The 23,292-nt window shown below is 29.0% G+C and overlaps 1 protein-coding gene across 2 annotated transcripts; it reads right to left on the minus strand.

Annotated features, from left to right (window-relative positions):
* Window positions 1-1,093: 1,093 nt before the first annotated feature.
* LOC117167019 lies at window positions 1,094-22,949 on the minus strand. 2 transcript variants are annotated; one of them, XM_033351568.1, is made up of 3 exons: window positions 22,764-22,949; window positions 4,153-4,448; window positions 1,094-2,286 (listed from the first exon to the last, which is right to left on the minus strand). In XM_033351568.1, exons 1-3 carry the CDS (start codon window positions 22,854-22,856, stop codon window positions 2,133-2,135), a joined length of 543 nt encoding a protein of 180 aa, XP_033207459.1. In that variant the 5' UTR covers window positions 22,857-22,949; the 3' UTR covers window positions 1,094-2,132. The 2 variants fall into 2 exon arrangements, 1 of the variants encoding a protein (XP_033207459.1); XR_004466345.1 differs by lacking the exons at window positions 1,094-2,286; window positions 4,153-4,448 and adding an exon at window positions 21,849-22,044 and having other exon boundaries at window positions 22,764-22,881.
* Between the last annotated feature and the right edge of the window lie 343 nt (window positions 22,950-23,292).

Raw genomic sequence — 23,292 nt, forward strand, 5'->3', positions numbered from 1 at the left:
AGATCAACGGGTATGAAGAGATGTTGTTTTCTCAAAATATACATGAAAAAACGCTGTTTTCCTGGATTTTACGTTTATTTTTGCGTGTTTCGAACAAACATGAGCCAACTGGGTTATTTCGACATCGGATTCGGATTCGGAGACCCCATAAACATATAGATATGCAAGTGCAGTTTGCTGGGAGGAACACTTTTTTTGTGTCCCGGTGTAATTAATAATCTCTGGTTTAGTATACAATTTAGAATTATTTTGAAATCATTTCAATTCTTTAAAGTTCTTCGAATTTTTTGTATCATTTGGTATTATTTGGGATGCTTCAAAACTCTTTAAAATTCTTATGCATCCTTTAAACTTAATTGAAATCTTCGGAATTACTTTATTGAAAAACTTCATTTTCTCGGAAATCCTGAAAATCTTTAAATTTGGACATTTCTGGAATATTCTAAATTCTCCATATGTCATTAATTCTTGGAAAATCTTGAATTTTTAACATTCTTGGATATCTCTGAATTCCTGGAATTCCCTGAGTTCTTCGACTTCTTTGAATGCTTGAAATTGTCTGGCTTCTTGGAATAGAATGATTTTTTGGAATTCTCTAAACTCTAAGAATTCTCTGAATCGCTTGAGTCGTACGAATGCCTGGAATTCTCGGGATTTCAATTAGAATCCAACTGAAATTGGAGCAAGATTCAAAAATAGCGATTGGAGTAAAGGACTCAAGAAGTAAATTCGAAGCAATATTCCAAAAAATTCAAAAACTTTATAAAATTCTGGAACACGCCGAATTCCTATAATTCTCTCATTTATTTGAATTCTTTACATACATTTGTGTTCTACAAAATCCTTGTATTCTCTTAAATCCTTTTACTTGCCTAATTCATTGTATTACCAGAATTTCTCAAATTTGAGGGATACACTGAATTCTTTAATTTAACTGAAAACATTAAATCACTGAATTCTCTAAATTCCTTGAATTCCACAAATTCTTTCAATTCCGTAAATTTTTTTGAATCTTTTGAGTTCTGTGAATTCCATGAATTTTATGAATTCCGTAAATTCCATCAATTCTATGAATTCCGTGAATTCCTTAAATTTTCTCGATTCCACGAATTCTCTGAATTTTTTTAATCTTTTTTTTTGTCAAATCTTCAGAATTCTTTTCTATTCTTTACATTATCGTTGACTCCTTAGAATGAAAGAAATTGTCGCAATTTATAGGGTTCCACGAATGCAAGGAATTCAAATAATTGAGTGAATTCTATGATTGAACTCAAATGAATTCAAAATATTTCTTAATAATATACTAAGTCGGAGACCATTTATTACTAAACCTTGTCAACTGTTTGTCGTGTACGTATACTTACTAAAACGAGGGGCCAACATAAAAAATGGAGTGGTTTTAGACGTATACTCTGAGAGAGGTTTTTTTAAGGAGAAGGTATCGAATTACTTACAGTACATCTTATGAGCCTATAGAATTAACCATTTTTATCTGCCAGTAACATTTTGCTTTGATAATACTCTTTCGTAAAATGAATAATTTACAGACATTAAAACAAATATTCTCCTAGTTATTTACAGTAAATTCTTGTTGTCCTAAAAATTAAATTTGTAATTCTGGTAGTAAATATTTTAATTGCACGCTGGAATATTAAATTATAAGTTATACTAATTGTAAATAATAGTCTTTGGATTTCTTGCACATTTTAAGTTTCAAAACCATTTCATTTTTGTCGTAGTTGCCCATACCTATCAAAGTTGTTATTATGAAAGCCGCTTCAGAACAATGTTTCACATCAACATTCTCAATTTAATACAAATCCTAGTATACATATCTACGGTCCACTAGGAAATAATTTCTTACACTAAATAGTACACATAGGAAAGCAAAATAGTATGCAATTTATAAATTAAAAAATTACAAAATATTTGAGTATAAGATAAATGACTTAGAATATAAAGTCATTATTATATACATGTGTGTTCGAAGGAATGAAGCAATTACCTAATTTTTGATTTAGGTGGCTTCTAGCGGGATTCTTGGATCTACTTTTTGGCTAATGCGACCCAGGGGAGAAATTCCATGAGCTGGAAGTGAAAATGGCCACTATTCGTCGGTTTTTACACTACCCTTACGAGTCCAGACTAGAAAATACGTCTAGGACGCTTCTCTTGCATTCTGGATACAGGGCGTGGCAGTTTTCACCCAAATGCTTTCCTAGTCGTTCCGCTGCATGGTACTCTTGGTCCGCGTATTCGTCGTAATCCTCCTTTGTACTCGAAGGTCTGAAAGTTTTCAAGAATTCTCTAAATCTTCAAATTCATATGATAGCTCATAAAAAAGTTACGAGAGTATAGTCAAAGAATTATACCACCCGAAACGAATAAAGAGAGCTTGAGCAATGAACGAATTTATATGTTTGTACATTCGAAATTCTCAATAAAAATTCAGCAACCACCATCTATTAAATTTGATATCGAAAGTTGGATCTTTCAAATAATTAACCACAGTCCCAATGTTATAATAGAAATTGCAACTAAAGTAGATAAAATATGAAAATTAGACAAAGTGCCTTAATAAGACGTTAAAAAGGTCGTTCAAACCTGCTCCTCCCATCATTTCCGACCCTCACTCCATCCTTCTTCCTACTCCATTTTATTTTTTTTTCGAAATTCTCGCATTTGCTCATGGGACTTATGTTCCAGAAAGGTACTGCTAAAATAGGACTAAAGTACAGAAAAATGTCAAAAAATGTTTCTTTTCACCAGGAATTTTTTGGCATAAAAGTACCGGAGAAATCAGACTTAATGTTTTTGTATGAACGAGATTCCCAGTACTTTTTCCTTTAAAAAAAGACCTAGTGAAGCGGGCCGTATTTTGAACCTTTCTAGTACTTTTGTTTCTTAAAGACTTGGGCAAATTTTTAAATTATTAAGGAGGCCTTTTCCGATATATTTGTTCTACAAAAATGCTAATCAACAAAAAAATTAGTAATTTTCAGATACTTTTGTCCTCAAAAATTCCTGCTCAAACAAATTTAAGTGGCACTCCTTCTGTACTTTAGACATAAAAATACCTGCTAAGCAAATTAGTTTTAATATTTTAAACACTTTTGTCTTAAATATTATTTGGAACTTGTAATATGTTCAATATAAAATTAAGTAAGAAATATTTAGATTTTTTTGGTACTTTGGTCTTTAGAATGTTAAAAATTTCAAAATAATTATATGGAACTTTTCCGATACTTTTGTCCCAAAAATGTCCGCTAAAAAATGTGGGACTCTTACGGTAACTCTTTCCTTAAAAGATGCCCTGTTCAGGAGAAAAATGTGAGTTTTCTGGTACTTTCATACTGATAAAGTCGCCTATGAAAATTTTGAAAAAATAAAATGGAACTTTCCTAGTACTTTGGTACCTATTTGTAGTCTTGTACATTTTTAAGAAATGTCAGTACTTCTTTTTCAAAACTACATTTTTCAAACCGGCATGCACGATAGCTCCAGAACAATTTGACCCATTTTAAAAATTGTTAGATAATATTAAATTGCATTAAATTCTTGATAGAATGACTCTTTTTATATCGATAAGAAACAATCTTTTTATTACTTTTTATAAACAAAGTTGACAAGAAAAGTAAAAAAATGTTCAAAATACGTTGTAAGAATGGTAAAATAGGGCTTTTGCATAATAGAAAAACAAGTAATTCTATAGAGCACTCAAAAATCATTTCTTCATTTATACACTTAGCGCTCCCTTTTCCTGATTCCCTCCTCTAACCTAATATATCTTCTCATAACTTCTCGACTTCTTCCTCTTAAAAAAATGTCTCCTTTCTTCCTTTCACTTCCTATTTCCCCGTAATTCCTATATCATCCATTGTCAATTTTCCCTAGTTCCCTTTCCCTTATTTCTCTTCATTTCTTCTATTTTACATTCAATACTTTCCTATTCTCTCACTCCCCCAACCTTCATTTCTCCCATTCCTTCACCGCTCATTTCCTGTGAGTTGACCTACTCCCCGTACCCTCATTCCTCCCTCATTTCCCCTACTACTACACCTCACTTTCCAAACTTCCTCTCCTATTATGAAGATTTCTGCCCAGTGCTACGAAACCCAAAGAATGTAAAATTATATAAAAATGTCTACTTACGTGAGAAAGGTCTGAACCAATTCTCCAAGAATGCCATGGTGGGACTTAAAGGGAACGGAGGCTGCTTCGCATATTGCCTTCAGTATGCACTCTTTGCCACCCAAACCATACATCTGCATTGCCGTTTCTACTAATTTGTAAATTTGCCATCTGCTCTTGCCTGTCCTGCCTAAGGTAACTCCAGGTTCAGTAAAATCCGTAGAGTTTTGCGGTAAAGTGTATAAGCATTTTGCAAATACACCAACAATCACGCTTTCAGCTTCCAGCTGGAGTGGTGTTCCTATGCCAAAAATAATCTGCATGTCCCCAGCAATGGGCGGTTATTCATTATTTTCAACAAAGAAATAAGCAAAAAAGCGTTTATACACAATTTATTATAAACCGGACATTGAAAATATTCAGCTGCACATGATAAATATCTCTTTTGTGAATTTATTTTAACTGAACTTCCTACAAATGACATTTTGAAAATCAATACTGTAGAGTATAATTCGTAGAGTAAGGTGTCTTATGAAATTCTGTCCTCTTTTTAGATTTTACAAAAAATCCGTTTTTAGACATTTCTTTTCTTTGATGAGAAAATTATCCTCCATTTTTGCGAGATTAAAAAAATATATTTAGAGGTCGCTGTGGTGACTTTTATGCCGAAAATTCGACTCATTTAGGTGTTGACATTTTCATTTCTATAATTTTTTTAATGCAAGAAATTCGTCATCAGGTTACTACAAAGTTTAGATTAAGGTGTTAAATTTATCACTAGATAATTGTTTGATATTATCTAACTTTCAAAAAATATTACCTACTTTACTGACAAAAATATCTACCCATTGGAAAAAATTTGAAGCAATAATTGGCCTACAATTATACAATAATTTTTACAAAAAATTAGAATATCGATTAATTCTTATAAAGGGAAAGTCTGGGGCACTTTATTTTTGATACTTGATATTATAAAAACAAGATTCCTTAAATTCTGAGACCTTCTAGATAAAGTAGGAAAAAGTATATTCTAGGTTTGAGATGATAAGTGTCAAAACTGAGCACAAGGAAAATATGTTGAAAAAAATAGTCTTTACCAATGCTTTTAATGGTATATGTCACTAACATTTGATAAAATAGCAACATACATAAATAGGAGGAGAGAAAAACTCATGTTATATACATGCACAAAGCACATGAACAAAGCATGCACATACTTTTCATTAAATAAAAAAAATTTCCTCGCAAGAAAAGTGTAAATTGTTCAACTTTTTGTTTCTTATGAACATAAGAAAATATTTAAAGAATTGCTTTATATTACGTAAGTCATTCTTTTTTATTCTTATTTATGCATCTTGATATTCTTATCAAATTTTAGTGATAGAATCATTAAAAGCCTTGTTCATTACATTTTTTATAAATTATTATATACATATTCCCCCTGTTGTATGGGGAAGGTCTAAGAATTTTTGCCCCATAGCGTCCTCTAAATATATATATATTTTTAAATTTAGTAAAAATTAGGGAAGATCTTCTCACCGAAAGAAAGAAATTTCAGATTCAAGGATTTAGAGAATCTAAAAAAAGGATTTGATGAGGCACCCTGATATAAAATAATAGAATCATTAAAGCTGCTTTTTAAAAAGGGTCCTGAGTAGGGTTTTGGTCAAAATAAAAAAAAATGCAAAAAGGTAAATAGAGCAATTGAAGCAATTTTTCAAAAAAGTTCCTAAATAGTGTTTAAGTAAAAAAAAAAACGCATAGAAAGGCATATTATAGGTCCTCTACTAAATTCTGCAATAAAAAACCTACTTCAGTTTCTAACTCGTGTTAAAATGTATTAACATTATGATGAAAAGAGCACAAATCTGTAAAAAAAATCTATCTTCTACTAAAAATAGCTGATAGTGTGAAAATGTTCTATTGAACAAAAAGAAAAAAGTATCAAAATGTTTAAAAATCAGTAAATGCCTCCTAACTGCCGTAAACCACTTTTTATTTCGGATTATTTAAATAAGAAAGATATTACATGAAAAAATTGGAAACCTAATATCGGTGAAAAATTATCATCATTTAAATATGTGTTAATCCAATAATTTTTTCACTATTTTTATTTAATTTAAAACAAGAGTTGTTTAGAAAGCTTATCCAAATAAATAAAAATGTGAAAATTGGGAAAATATAAAAATACGTGATTTAAAAGATGCTTTTCAAACTAAAACGATATTTTATTGCTAAATTAATCATATCTGAGAAAAGTGAGTAAATAAATGGCTTGTTTATTCACCTTTTGTCCTACCGAAGAAATTCATTCAATAAAAAGTAATACAAAATTTATTTAGAACAGTGAGGCTCGAGATATCATCTTAGAAATAAAAAAATATGTTGTGTACTTTACCGTATCCAATGACAAAGTAAAAAATGTATTTTTTTCGATTCCATATTTCTAACTTTGATCATTATTATTGCTTAGCATAGCAAGATCTATTATTAACGTGAACATATTTTGTTTCTGAAATAGAATTTTAGAAAAACTACTTTTATTAAAGAAAAACAAATTCTATGGAAAGCCTGTGAATTAGAATTAATATCAGTCTAAGAAAAAAAGAGATTTCAGATTATTAATGTAAAATTCTTCATTACCTGATGTAAATTAAAATATAATTTTTCATTTCGAACAAACTTGCAGTTATCAAGATTAAATCAAGTGTACTGAAAAACTGATAGGGATTAACGCGTCATTGCACAAATATAATTGAATCATGATTCAATTATTTCCTCATTCGATACCCATTTTTCTATTAATGTTCCTTTTTTATCTGCACTTCAAGAATGCTTTATGAGATTCTCATTTTCCAACAGAACCTGAATCGAAACAAGCCAATTTATATACGACCTGATAAAAAGAAATCCACTTTTTATGAGACCTAAAACGTATCAGTAAATTTGAAAATAAATCTAAAGTTCTTTGCATGCTGACATAGTAAAATAATTTTTATATTTCTAAATATACAATGTTATATAAAGTTTTCATTGAAAATATACTTAAATTAACGACGCATTTAAAAGAATAATTTTATTATCGTCAAATAATTTCGGAATTTTTTCATAATAGAGTATAATTTTATATATTTTGTGAAATATATGAAAAAAGTTGCATTCAATGTAATTTTTAATATTGACAGGTCAAAATTATTCAATAAATAAAAATGTAATTAATTTTTGCCTCATTTTAGATAATTATTATAATTTTTTTTAACTAATTTCCTCGTCGTCCTGAAATTCGTCGGGATGAGTAGTCAATTATTTTTCATAAGCTTGGCTAATCATCCCGAATTTTCGGGATGACTAGTTTATCCCCTTTTCCAACACCACCGATTTTTCGGGACGATTAGAGACAGCCTTTTTTAAAACCAAGTTATATTATATTAGCATTTGCAATTTCAAGCAGTAGCTTTTTCTCCCTGATAATCCTTTTTTATTTTTACAACGCCAAATCCAGTTTTTGTGTAGACTACACTTTTCGCCTATTCCCCTACTTCCCCTTATTTAAATAATTATTTTCGAAAAAGTTCGTGTTTTTGGCTTGAAATTTTAACTATTTTATTCTAAGTAAACTGCTTAGTAATAAATTGTATTTTTTAATAAATTTTTTGGTGAGTTGAAAATTGAATTATTTGATTGAATATCTTTTCGGGTTCAATAGCCAATTGTTTTTAATACAATTAATTCTTTTAGCTTGGAAACTTAACTCTTTCTTTAAAAATCTTTTTTTTGTGTAAAAAATTCCTCTTTCTTGTTTGAAAATTCAACTACTTTGTTGAAAAGGCAATATGTTTTGATAAGAAAACTTAAGCGTTTCACTTTAATTTTAGTAGGGCTTCACCTATAAAATTTCGTTCATTAAAAATAAATGATTTCTCTCTTATTCCCGATAGCAGGTGAGGAAAAGTGACCTTTTTTCGTTTCTAGCCAATTTTCCATTCTCAATTTCCACCCTCTGCTTTCTTAATGGAAGTAAATGGTAAAAAATATAACATCGCAAAAGTAAGGTCTGAAATTTTCTTTTGAATATGAGACCAAGATTGTAGTTAAATATTCACTGGTTTTCGAATTATCATCAAAAACGTGGAAACATGCTCAAGACGAAAATTGGTTTGTCAAAAGGCAGTGGAGCTTCTGTTAACGCATGTACTGCTCCACTTGACTGTCGCTTGACTGACCGACGCTCGTCTAGAGAACGTTTTTAAGTGTTTTTATGATATTTCGAGAACCATTCAATATTTTTGCATGTTCATGATGTTATTTTAAAAATAAAATTTTAGACTTTACTTTAGCGTAGTTTCAATTTTTTACCATTTTCTTTCCTACAACATGCAAGATAGTTGAAGTTTCTGATAAAACATCAGTCAAAATAATAAAAAGATTGGTCTTTCTCACATTCTGCCTCGGTTCCTATCAATAGCAATTATGTTGAGTAGGGCTCAACTGACGCGGAATCAATTAAACTTTTTAACCAAAAATTAAAAAATTTGCTACCTTGATTTTTTTACAATGAGTCAATTTTTAGGACAGGCCTGATTTTAATCCAAGAGAAAATCTTTCAGGCATATTTTGGAATTATTTTATTAAATATCAAACTTTCATTATTCGAAAAAATGGTATTTATGTATACTTTTCTATCGCTGCCTAACTGCAGATACCCGATTTTACTCGATTCTCAGATTTCTATTGAAGCACAAAGTGGTGTTTAATAATTTCCAGTTTGGTGTTAAGAAAACGGAAGGAAATTGGATAACTTTGTGCTACAGTGCATCCGAGGACAGTATAAGCAGAACTGATAGAATAATTTAAAAGAAGTTTCTCGCTGGTATTTCACGGTGCTCTTGCTCCGTTATCTATGCTTTACGAATAATTAACGAAAAGATTACGAATGTGGAGGTCTGTTCCTTCCATGTTGAAGCTCTGTATTTCATCATAAGGGCGTTCGTATAGGCTTTTAAGGATGCTGCATCTCATCTATATCATATTCGTTTATTTACAATATTAAAGACTAAGCTCTAGCCTAACTTCAATCCAAGAGCAGCTTCACAGAAGTGACTAATTTAATTTAATATTTTTCTTTCTTAAATTTGTTAGTATTCATTTCATATTATTTTATACTAGAAATCATGATTCGCGCGATGAGTTCATTTTGATCAGTGAAATTCTCAACTCAAATATAAATGTTTCAGGGTGGCCTCTAAAAAACAAACAAGTTTATTGTAATTCGAACCGATTTCAAGAAACTTAAACAATTGTATAGGATTCTAACCGCGAGAATTCGTAGAGTTTCAAGGATTTTTAAAGATTCTACGGCAGTCTCAGGGATTTCAAAGGTTTTTAAAAGATATAAGGAGTTTCAAAGATTTCATTAAGTTTACAAAGTTTTGGGGTATTTTTAATGATTCAAAGGGATTTCAGGCAACGTTCAAGATATCTAAGGATTTTTTAAGAATTATTTTAAGTGATTTTTAACAGATTTCAGCAAATATAAAAAATTCGAAATATTTGATCATATTTCTATGAATTGCAAATAATTTTACAAGAATTAAGGTATTTCAAAGATTTGAAGATTATTTAACATATTTCGGTTTATACGTATTTCTAAAGAACTTCCTTCATCTCAAAAGTTTTGAAAGGATTTCAAACATTTAAAGAGACTTTAATTTCATGTCATCAGATTTAATGTTATTTCAGGAGCTTGCAGCGGATTTTATAATATTTTAATGGAGTTCAAAGTATGTACCTATAAGAATTAAGGAATAATAAAGGATTTCAAAGTTACAAATATTTATATCATTTTTAACAGATTTTCAGTAATTTGTAGGGATTTCTAAGGACTTTAAGTATTTTAGATTGTTTTTAAATATTCCAACTAATTTTCAGTAGCTTCAAAAAGCTCGTTAAAAAGTTTCAATGGATTTCCAAAGATTTAAATGGACTTTAGATATTTTATGGTATATTTTCAGTGACTCCGAAGAATTTTCAATAAATTTCAATTATTTGGACAGCAAATGCTTGGAAATAAATTAGGGGATCTCCAAGAGTTTCAAGAAATTTTCAAAAGATTGTAACAGTTTAAAGAAATTTTCAAAGATTTAGTTGATTTTTAGGAGCTAAAACAAATTTCACGTGATTTTAAAGAGTTTTTTAGAATTTCAAAAGATTTGGAAGGATTTTGTAGGACCAGTCAGATTTGAGATATTTTTATATGTTTTTAGATATTAGGATAATAACAGATTATATATTTCGGATGATTTCAATTATTGCAAGGGACTTTAAAAGCTCTCTAGGTATTTCGATACAATTTGAAAGACTTATAAATCATTGAAAAATATGATATCCAAAAAAATCTACATCAAATTATTGTTTTTTCAGAGTAATTTTGGAATTGATTATTTTAAAATTAAGTTAAGTTTTTTTTTTAAATACCAAATATCATATTAAAAACCTTAAGAGTCAGTTTTTCATTAAATAGTAGTATTTTTCAATATTTTCAATTGCATGACTTCAATTTTAAACATACAAAATGGTATGGTTTTTAAAATAAGTTAAAATCGCAGAATATCTCATTAAAACACTTGAGAGTTGCAACATTTTTAAATAAAACGATTTGTAATTTAACAATTCTATACAAATTGCTTCCAAAATAAATTCAAGATAAAAAGATATCCCGACTAAAATTTTCAATTTTTAACCTGAACAATAAAAATATCAATGAAAATGAATGCAAGACAAAGACGAACCAGAAATTGAAAATTGTATTATTTTTTATTTCAAAATATTTCAAAATCTGCCAAAATATTTCTCATTTTCAGTATAGTATCCTAAAATTGTCTGATTTTTACTCGAAGATTCACTAAACATTATAATATAAATTATAATTAAATTTTTTACGTAATATAAGTGTGAGATTTTTTAATTTCAGGAGCTTTAACTTTCAACTTTTGATCCCTTCAATTATCTCGAATTATAAATGATGCTATATTCTAAATTTGAGTCTGAAAATATTTAATTTTTGTTGCTTTTAAATTATCATATTTTTAACATTCTACTTTAAAATCAATATATTTTGAGATTTTTCGATTAAAAATAAAATTTTTCAATTTTACTCGCTAAACAAGTTTCAAATAAAAATAATTTTAAATGGGAAGCATTAAAAATCAAACAAAAAAATATTTAATACGGAACATCGTAAATTACATGAATGTGAACTTGCTTTAAAACAGAGAGAATTTTTACTGGTCACGAACTTTGATATGGAAAAAATCGAAAATTTAGCACTATTCAGTTAACGAGGTATCAGTTTCAAATACTTTAATTTTGATCCAATTGGATTTTGAACAACACAATTTTTAACTTTTTCATTTCAAATCGTATGATTTTCAACACTACATTTAGAATTATTATTCATTCTTGATGTTTTCGAATTAAATATTTCACAATTTTGAAAGATTCCTTTTTTTTAAATATTCAGCTAAAAATCATTCAATGTTAGGATTTTAGATTTAAAATCTACAATTTAAAAATAGATTACAGAACAAGGTTGCTACATATGACATTCCAATGTTTAAAATCGTAAAATTGGAAGCCTTTGTAAAGTTTCCATTGCTTTTAATTTATAGCGGAGACATTTCATTTGAAATTCTTTCATCATAAATCCTTTAATTTGAAAACTCTACAACTATGAAGTTTCTCAAATTGAAATTCTACGATTTCGAAGAATTTTAAAAGCTAGACAATTTTGTACGTTTAATTGAGGTTGAAACCAGACAAAAATTGAAAGTACACAATTTAAAACATTTAAATATAAAATTATTAAATTAAAAAATGTGATAAAGAATATATAGATTTTAAGGTTTGAAAAATAATACATTTTATAGTTCGTTTAAAAATAAAAGCATTTTTAAATAAAAATATTGAAACTTAGTCGTTAAGAATAAATAATATTCAAACTGTGCATCAGGATTATTAAATTTCAATCAATTAAATTGCAAGTGAAAAATTAATAACTTGAAAATCAAGGATAAAGTATGTATTTTGGTGCAAGAGGAAGATCACGGAACAACTTTACGTTACTTTAGTATGAAATGTAAGAATATTATAAGATGTTAAACTGATGTACACTAATAAAGTGTCACTTGGACATGGCAGAAAAAGTCACGAGAAAAAGCACGCGAGAAGCGAGCTTAATAAGATTTTTTTGATTACAAAATTTAAATTGCTTCGGTTGTAATACAGAAAAATAAAAAATTTATATGACTTTACTGAATACGAGCAATAATTTTGTTGGGATGAAAATAAAAACGCTTACGCTTAATTAATCGCAGACATGAAAAGGCCAAACTTGTTTTATTAATAAAATAAGCTGCAAATGAATGGACTGAGAATATTTTGCACTTGAAAATCAAGCTGAAAAGATTTTAATGGGGCGTTTTTCCCATTTATATTTCGTTTTTCAGGAAAACGATGCTTTCCATTGAAAAAGATTATTGTTAGTGAAATCATCTGTGTCAATAGTTGAGGAGTACGCAAACAAAAGATAATAAATCGATTTCTTGAAAAATATTAGTTCTGCTGTCCAATCTAGTGAATAAAATTTGTCAGTGTGTCTATTTTTACGCAAACTTGCATGGAAAAATAACCTTTATGCCATATGTGACTCACTAGCTTTTTTCGTTAGACAGTAGAGTTATAGGAATGGTTTTAGCATCTTCATTACAAAAGAAATATTATTATTGATCCTTAGTTCACAAATAAATTCTATTTCATTAAAAGCTTGCATAAATACATGCATGGCTAATTCTCCTCAGACACTTTGATGCCCATGGACTATATTATTAAAACTAATATTTGTATTATTTCAAAAGTTAGTCAAGATCTTCATTTCAGTATCCCATAACGAGTTCCATTTTGAGTGTAAGCCTTAAGAGCTTTCTTCGTAAATAAAAAAAACGACAAAAAAAGCCTTGTGTATTTTTCTAGTATCCATCGACGTAACTAGCAGTAACTTTAATATTTCAGAGGAGAAGTTACTGCATAAAAGATTGAAATTTTGTTCAAAGCAGCAGAAAATGATTTACTAAAGGATTTTTCAATCAATTCTATTTTAAAGCTTCAGGGTCACTTTTTGTGTTGTTTTCCATCGACGTAACATCCATCGTCGAAACCGTCAGCTGAAAAGATGTATGCACGCCGAGGGCCAAACAACAATACCAATTGCATGGGAAAAACTTACTTTTTTTATAACGTGGGAATAAGTCATTCTTCACTATAAATGTATTTAGATATAATTTTATTGTTATTATAAAGCTATATAATTTAATCAGAAAAACGTACGGTTCGAAATAATGTTTGCTTAAACTAATACAAAAATAAAGTTTTGTCCCATACAATTGGTATCATTTTTTGGCCCTTAAGTGCAGACATCTTGGAGTCTTGGATTTCGCCCACCCAACCTGAAATATCTAATTACGACTTGTTACGATCCTGAATTTCGTTTGCGAGATTTAGGTTAGGTTTATACTGGATTGTTTACACAACGTGTTTGCTATGCTTGCGAGTTAGATTCACATCGCGTTGTTTATTTATATGTACTCAACTTAGAGAAAACTAGAAACGATTATCATTAATTTATTATACATTTTTTGTGGAAGTTGTGGAGCTTTTGTTCACTTTTTTTTAGCAGAAAAATATGTAGCGAAATGGCCAACAGTAAATGTAAAAAATAGAATCAGCCCTAAAAATTTTAAAAGAAGAGGAAAGTTTACAAAAAGAAAAAGAGCTAAGAACGCAGAGAAAGATGTAAATATTTTAACGAAAATCACATTGAAATTGCTAAAGCTGAAATGAAGCAATATCTAAGGTAAAATTATTTGGTACCTGCTTAAAAAAAAACTCTAAATAGCATACATAATTTATTATTTTATTGGTAATTTAACAAATATTCCTCGACTTATTTTATTTATAAAAGTTATATAAATCTGTAAATGAAATCGAGTTTAAGGACTTTATTTAAGAAAAGTTAGGTATTTCTTGGCGTTTATAAGATTTGAAGAGATTTGAAATTATTGTTTTGGATTTCACCCTGCATTTTTATTAATTTATGCTGGATTTTTTGAATTTTTAAAAGTTTTTATTTAATTGATCCTGAGGAACAATTGACAAAATGATGGAAGGATTGGAAAATTTTAAGAGCATTTAGTTTTAAATTCCTTGACAACTTTAAGATATCAAAAGTGTTAAAAGATTTGAAAGGATTTTAAATATTTGAGGTTATTTTAAAGGATTACAAAGAATTTTTTAAAGGATTCGAGAAACTAATTGGGATTTAGAAGGTTTTGAAATATTTGATGGTACTGTAAACGATTCGCAGACACTTTTAAGAGCTTTAAAAAGTTGCAAGAGATTTCAAAACAAATCAAAGGAATTGAAATATTTTAGGAAATTACAAAAGATTCCTAGAACTTTCTCATGTATTTCAATAGTTTATAGGAATTTCAAAGACTTTGAATTATTTTAGGGTATTTGAAGAGATCCCAATCCATTTCCAAGCGATTTAAACTATAATAAAAATTTTATCCATAATTTTTAAAAATTATTTAAAATCTTTTTTATTCGCTAAATAAAAAATAGAAATGTATTTTTTCAAATTCAATGTATAGATTTTGTATTATACTATTCCTAATTTGTGAAAATTAATTTGTATTCTCTTACTTTCTTTAGAAATAGTTCTAGTCACAATAAATGGAAAGTATCTTAACGGCAATGAACCTAATGTTCATACAAAAAATCTTGTTAAAATTTATTTTTTATTTACTTTTTTGTAAAGTGGCCTCTGCGTAGAGAAAAACCCATATAGATTTAATAATTTGATAATATTGAATAACCAAATCGCTTCTTCTATAGGATTCTATATGCATTTTTTTCGACCTCTCGGTTCTTCCAGATACAGCACTTGTCTAGCTATACTGCAATCGTCTCAAATAGATTTTTCATGTTTTGTTCACTTGATCCTCAGCTGAGATCCGTGTAAATTGTTTGACCAGATAAAATCGATAAACAGTGGTTTTAGAAGCAATCAACTAAATACGTACCAAAACTGTCGAAGGTACTGGGAACAACAAAGTTCTTCTTTTTCGGGACAAAACCACATCGACTCTATTACTTTTAGCTACAACATCACTTTTGTCATTGTATCTAATATTGTTATTGGAAAACTGTTCACAGGAAATGTCCAGCACGCAAAGAGAGAACACCCACGTGGAGGTTAACGCGAGCTTCATGGTTTTTATGAATCGCCTTATAACAGCCGAAAAAAACGCCGACGCTAGCTGCGATTGGTTAACAATCATTACTGACTAACTGCGACCAAGAACGAGACGAATTACTTTGGCCAATTCGAGTCTTCACCTGTTTCAATTTCTTGTTGTTTCAGTACTTAGCACATGCCACGTAAGTGGAAATGCTCCAGACATCCCTAACGGTGATTTCACAAAAGATGAAAGGACCCCGCACAAAATGTATGGAAAAGGCCTCACGGTCAAATTGGCCCTTTTAATTAACATCACGTTAAGCATCATCATATACATAAAATTTCAGTCAAAGGTTTTTTCCATACGCACAGTTGGGCAAGCTCCTTAAAATGCGGCCAAAAGTTCCGTTTATTAAGTTTACCGTGTAAACTTGAAATACTTAAAATGGCGCTCTATAATAACAGGTGTCATGCATAAATTATATAAACTTTTTTCTAAAATTTTTTCTTAGAATCCTTAAGGTTTGACCCCTCCTCCTGTCTTACCAAATTTCTCGTAACGATTTTTTTTCTTGAGATTATTCAGGTATCATTAAAAAATAATGAAAGACTATTTAGAGGATTAGGGGCTTGAAATCCTATTGTTTTCTATTGATTAAGAAAGTAGTTCACTTTCAACGAAATAGTAAATTTTGCAATTAAATGAGATGAATTTTCAACGAAAAACTTAATATTGGATAATTTAAAGAAGAAAAGATTTTCATTTTTAATCAAAAATAGTTGAATCAAACCGAAACACTAGTTAAAAAAAAGTTGAATCCTTAACCAAAACAGATTCACTTTTAATTAAGTAGTTTAATTTTTATCAAAAGAAGGTGAAATTTCTATCAAAATAGATAAATGAAAGAAAAACGTATTTCCAAATAGAATTGAGTTTTTTACTTTTAAATTTGATTTAAATCTAATTTAAATTTGTTAAATTTTGACTATTCAACAAAGAAAGGTGTTTCAGTCAATTGAGCGAAAGCAGGGGTGTCAACCCCGTGGAGGGGGGGGGGCAGGTCGGACGGCCACCTGGACTGTTTTAAGGGGGAGGGGGTTCCCAAAATTGGGAAATATATTGTGTAAATAAATGAACTAAAAATGCACAAAAAACAATGGAAAATAATTAAGTAAAGAAATTGAAATAAAACAGAACGTGCACAAATCCATAATTCGCACGATTGAATTTATACTTATCAATCGATTCGTGAATATTACCTATGAGAGCACCATTTCATAAGTATATTTCAATTTTTTACAGTATAAAAAAGAATGCTTCTAATATATCCCGTTGATGTATGCCAGCGTAAATAAAACGGGTACAAAAATACCATTTGGAGGAAAAGTCGATCAGAGTTAAATAACTAATCATCATTTTTAAATTGGCAGTTATAAGCAATGCAAGAACGTATCCTGATTAATTTTGTCGATTACAACAAATATTTCGTAGAAAGAGATTGATTAACAAATTTTGCCTGACCAGTTAATAAAAACATTGAAAGTTTTTCAAAAATTTGTAAAAAGACAATGCTTTAATAGAGTAATATTTAAGACATTATCGATCCATCCTCCCATCACTGTAGGAAATCTTTACCCTTCTGTAGAAGTTTATACTACTCGGGCTTAGTGCCGCTGAGTAGAACCTTAAGTAATTTTTGAATAACTAATAAAAATAATTCATTAGAGTTTTAATTTAAAATTATTTGCAATGTATGTAATTTGATCTCTTATGCCTTTTTCTATTCAAATTGCTGATTCCTTATTGTACAGAAAAATTATTATCGATCATTTAATTTGAAATTAAGCTAGAAGAAAGACCTTTAATTTGATGTTTAAAATGTTGGCGTCCTATTCACGTATTCCAAGAATATATTTGTTACACAAGTGCCTCAGGAAATGAATTTGTTTTTACGTAGAAATTGATAATTATTGTTATCATTTTCATAATCGCTCTTGTACTTTTTTGCTCATCATATTCTTTTCTCTCAAACAGAGGGGGTGGGGTGCTTGTCTGAAGTAGATCCGCCCGACTTGTTTAGTTGAAGTTGCAAGCAACAAGATTACGCTTCAACGAAAACGATGAATCTTTAACAAATTGCATACGTTTCTATCCAAATAGTTTAATTTTTTAATTAAAAAAAGTTTTAATCAGATATATAATATTCAAGTATGCGGTTAATTTTTAATTCAAAAAAATTGTTCACATAATAGTTGAATTTTCAATCCGAAGATATGCATTTTCAATATTATAGTTTATATTCAACTAAACATTTGATTTTTAACGAAATAGTAAAACTGACAGTTGAAAGTAAATTTCCAACCAACAAAAATAGTTTTCAACTAAATAGTTCAGTTTTGAATTAAACTTATGAACCTTTACCCAATACAAAAATACGTAAATTTTTAAATATATAATTCTATTTTCAACTAAAAAATATCAATTATAAAGAAAATCTTATAACGAATATACAAAAAAATAGTTCAATTTTAAATTAAATTTATGAACCTTTAACCGAAAAAATCAATTCTTAAGAAAATAGTTCAATACACGTATATTTTCAACCATATAGTTCAATTTTCAACTAGAAACGATAAACTTTGAAAGCAAGTTTAAAACAAGTTTTCAAAAAAATGGTTGAATTTTCAATTGGAAAAAATTAATTTTGGTCTAAAATAATGAATCTTGAATCAAAAAAATGTGCCCGCATAGCACAGCCATAAATTGTAACTGAAATTTGTTTTCCATTTGTTTTTAAAGAAGGTACTACGAGCATCTACGGCTTTGGCGATTACATTCTCATTACGAAACTTGCGTTTCGCGCTCGATAACATGTGTCTGATTAAAAAAACTTCATTAAGGTAATTTTTAAATCTTGTTCAAATCTACTGAAAATAACGCTTTAAACTTACGGATCTCTTAAAAACAATAATTGCACATTTTAGAAAATGAACGATTTTTTCAAATTTTGAAAAAGCTCTAACTTTTTAAATTTTTGTCTAATCAAAAAATGTAACTGAGATAGTTTCTAAATATATTTGATTTCTAGGAAAGAATTTAAATGAAATTTCCTAATCTATAAAAAAATGTTTTTTATATTTTTCTGAACATTTTTGAAATTGTAAAAAGTACATAACTTTTCTAATGTTCATGGAAGGCGAACATTTTTCTGGAATAGTTTGCAATTCTTCTACCTATCTATAAGAAACTTTGACAAACATTTCTAAAATTAAAAAAAACCTTTTTTTTAATTTTGCAAATGCTTAAAATTTTTAAATTATAATTGGAAAAATCTGCTTAACGAACTTAACTTTCATTTTTGAAACCTTAAGAACCACAAAATTCAGGTAACTATACATACAGACAGCCATACAGAAGACATACATACAGGCACACATCCATGCAGACATACATGCATACATACAAACAATACTTATATACTGAATTAATATTATACATTATTGCACTGACATCGAAAATTTTCTGAATAATACATTATTTCTGAATGAAAGCATTCTTATGCTAACAGTAAATTTGTTTAAGTTTTTTTATATTTACTAATTAATATCAAATAATTTAGTAAGATATTTTTTAAAACTTCATGCATAACAAAATTTTTACATTGGCGTCTGAAACAAAGGACGTGAGTTTTATAAACTGTCCAAATTTTAATTTCATAGATTTTTTTATGTAAACCTTGTAGATTAGAAAATAATAACAATTTTGCAAAATATTCGCTATAATTATTAGATTTAAAATTTAGTTGATAAAATATTATCTGATATACGAAATTGAATCTCGCGTTGTCCACATGTTTTATAAAAATTATTAGAGTCTGCGGGAAAAAATAATAATGTTATGTGCAAATAAAAATGTATGATTTCTGATCTTATCAGTGAGTGCTGGATTTACGAGAACCGTTAATATCAGCAATTAGCGTTTACATTAGCAATTACCATTTATGTTTGCAGTTAATCTCGAAGCGTGTAAATACTAAATATAGATGTAAGTCTTCTATATGTGAAATTACAGCAACGTAATACATTTTTTTAGTCGTGACATTTGATCAATTTTGTGTCATATAACTGAAATATTTTGACAAAATTTCATGTTTCAATTTATGTACTGCAAATTAAAGAGAGCGTGAAGTAATTTATGGAGAAAAAAGACAACTGTGAGCTGAGACCGATAATTAGCGTTGTAAATGGAACAAACTTTGAAATCAGCTATATAATGTACCGCAAGGGAATTCTGTACATCTTTTACATAATACTTTGGCTCATATTTACTGTCCCTCAATATTTATTTGAATACATCGAAATTCGCAGATGAATCAAGGATTCTTAAAGAAATGTTTAGGGAATCAAACCAATTTTTTTCTATTAAATTCATTCCAGAGAGATATATTAATGAAGTACAATATTATGAATAAAAAATGAAAAACTCGAAGTTAAATTGTATGTTCATTCAAAAAACTCAATTGCGAACACGTGAGGAGATAGTCACGATTTGCTATTCCGATACAGAAAAAGTTGTTCAAGCTCTTGCTTATTTGGATTTAATATTTGAAGAAAAAAACTAAAAATTATAAAAAATGTATCTTGGAAAGAATAATAAGAGAAATTTGGTTAAAGTGCAATATTAATGTGATCATTCCCATTTTCATGATTGTTTATCAACAATTCTTAGATTTAGGGCCATATCTCATTATAATCCTACCCAGGGGCGGACCCAGAAAAATCTTTCGGAGGGAGGGGATATATATATATATCTCATGCATAGTTTTAGCTTAGCGGCGTCGGCCTTTAATACGAAAAGCCAAAAGTTTCGGGGGGGGGGGGCACCCCCTAAACACCTCTCCTGGATCCGCTACTGATGCTACCGATGAAATTTTTGAAACTCCATATTGTCCAAAAATGTATTTTTATATCTTTAACATATCAATTTTGTCTTTAATTGATATTCAAAAATTAATAACGTGTAGTTCTGAAGATTCTTTTTACGATTTGTCTAGTAGCTTAAGGGGAAAGCAACCGAACGGCAATGAGCCTCGATTCATTGTTTCACAATTTTCGGCTATTTGGTTTCTAATACTGGACTGCTACCTTTAAACGAAAATTTGAAGAAATTAATGTTACAAATATGAAGACTTTTTTGGTAAAATTATCCGAATTTTTGTATTCAACGTTTTGAATGTTTTATTGTGTATACGAAATTCGGCATCAGAGATCCCAAAAACCTTTAAAATCCAGTTTGTATACAAATAGATTTTTTTTCTTCTAAAATAGTATTTTCACTATGAAATTAGTAAACCGATGTCCTGAAAATTTTAGATAACAAATTCTTATGCAAGTATCATAATGTTTTTGCAACATTTCCGTCGATTAATATATATGTATATAATATATTTTAGTTTTGAATTTTCATACAGTACAAATTTAAGAATAGTAGTACTTTTACTTCAAGTGCATTAATTTGATTGTGGAATAAATATAAGAGTGTAAAGGAAAAAAATTCTATTGAGGTCTCTTTTTCACCATGACACATATTTCTGACAAAAAAATCTTTCATTGAGTACTATAACACTCAGATCTGACATGTAAATTACTGGAGGTCAAAATTCAAAATAACGGATTCAATATGGCATACTACAATTGTCAAATGAAATCAATTTGACTAAAAATTTTCACCCGACGTTTCTCTGTGGGACGCTGATTTCAAATTGAAAGTCAACATTTAAAAATTGAAAATGCCTGATCCAATATGGCAAGCAGAAATGTTGAAATAAAACTTATTCAAATAAAAATTTCTTTTCTGGTAAAACCAAATCCATTTCAGTGGAAATTTGTAATATGGAGTATTTCGAGTCGCTGATTTCAAATTCGAAGTCAAAATTTATAACTGGGGAATTTAAGTAGGCGGATTAGAATGTTATGAACCACTTTTGTAGTATTTTGTCTAAAAATTACGCGCCATTCTGAAATTTGAATTTTGGACTTCGGATTTGAAATTAGCGATCAGAAAGACCCCCGGATAACAGAATTTTTAGTAAATTCGATGTCAAATTTGGATTGGACGTGAACAAATCTAGATAAAAACATATGTGGGACGTAAAATGTAAAATTTAAGCGTCCGTGATATTGAAAAGAAATCCAAATTTTAACCTTTTGGTGCCAATATTGTATTAGCTAGGAGTGTGCAAAACAACGGTTTTTGGCGTAGCTTAAAAACAATACTAGGCCAGAATATTGGTGATTCATAACAAATTGTATATGTTTGTTGATTGTCAACACAATATGTGTTGACAACAGCTCATAAAATAGACTTATGTGCATCTTGATAAGATGTAAAATAACTAAATATGTTTGCCATGAGTTAGTTTAATTATTGATTCTTCTACACATAGCCTTCGGGAAAGTACATTGTGCTTAAATAATTAATATTAATAATTAGGATTAATAGTTATAATTCAGGTTTGTGAATTTTCACGCATTTAAATTCTAAGAAAATTAAATGTTTTCCTTTCTTCATACCATCAATCACTTCAACTAACCACCAATGCATGTCTTAGCTCTCTCTGAAAGTAAAAATATGTTTGAATTATCAGTACCATTATTTTTAACTATTACTCAAACCTATGTTCACATGGTAGAAATAGTATTTTAATTAATTAAAAGTATCTTCATTCTAGTGTAAATATTTTGTATTTAGCTAAAGAATTGATTTAAATATTTTGTAATTTAAACCTTAGGACAGATCACGTTGGATAAAAAAGTATTTTTTGTAGGAGTATAAAATATTTAAAATATATAACGATATATGTAAGATTAAACTGATTTATGATTTTTAAATTTGCTGTTAACCCTGGAACGTTGTCCACTAAATATAGGTTTATTATTTTAAATACAGGAAGAAATTCCTTTTAACCACAAATATGAGAATAATCTTTATAGATTATAGGTATAGAAGTGAAAGAATTTTCATGGCTCTGCGTTTTTCAAACATTAATTAAAAGTTTATATATAGTATATAACTTCTCAACTGACATAAGAACGTACACGGGTAATAGATATTCAGTGATTATGACGCATTTTCTTGAATGACTTTTTAGATAATACTTTTGATTAATTGTCCATGCCAAACATCTATTGACACATTTCCCTTTATACAAAACAAAACATTCTCAGACAGACATGTCTTGTAATGCTATGGACTTAACATTAAACAAAAGTACTTTTGTTGAATCAACGTTATATCTGCCCATGCATCACTATAATGATAAATTTCTTGACTTACTATCGCAATTCGCGGAGCAACAATGCGATTTTTTATGACAGGTTTCACCACCATGTCTCTTATGCCCGGGGCATTCCTGGCCAACAGCTCCATGAAGAAGAGCCACACAGAAAAAAGCGATGAAGGCGATAAACGCGAGATTCATTTTAATCGACAGTTGACTGAACCTCTTCAGCTTCGATCGCGGCTTATATATCGACAATATTTCCATCCAATATTTCCATCAGGCATAAGCAAAGCAAGTTAGTATTTGTATTACCGATCGAGAACAAACTTTATCAGAGAAATAATAAATAATAAAAGGCAGAATATGTGTTTAACGTTTATATGTGTATAGTCTTATTGTGTAATACGTTTTGTCGGAAAGATACACATAAATCTGACGCAAAATTTTTTTAATTTATTAAACTGAAGACTGGTGTAGATTGGAATTTTTCTAAATAATTAAGATAATAATATTGTTACAAGATTTCATTCGAATTTCCATATGTGGGTATTTCTGATCTTTTTTATTTGCTTTGAGATTAAA

This window comes from Belonocnema kinseyi, chromosome 2 (genome assembly GCF_010883055.1).
Source record: "Belonocnema kinseyi isolate 2016_QV_RU_SX_M_011 chromosome 2, B_treatae_v1, whole genome shotgun sequence".
NCBI lineage: Eukaryota > Metazoa > Arthropoda > Insecta > Hymenoptera > Cynipidae > Belonocnema > Belonocnema kinseyi.

What these genes read in the sequence shown, in the direction of transcription:
- LOC117167019 (XM_033351568.1), bottom strand. Translation starts at nt 22,856, where the DNA reads ATGGAGCTGTTGGCCAGGAATGCCCCGGGCATAAGAGACATGGTGGTG. An exon ending in TTGCTCCGCGAATTGCGATA is followed by an intron (nt 4,449 to 22,763) that starts GTAAGTCAAGAA and finishes GGGGACATGCAG; the next exon opens with ATTATTTTTGGCATAGGAAC. An exon ending in TTGGTTCAGACCTTTCTCAC is followed by an intron (nt 2,287 to 4,152) that starts GTAAGTAGACAT and finishes GAAAACTTTCAG; the next exon opens with ACCTTCGAGTACAAAGGAGG.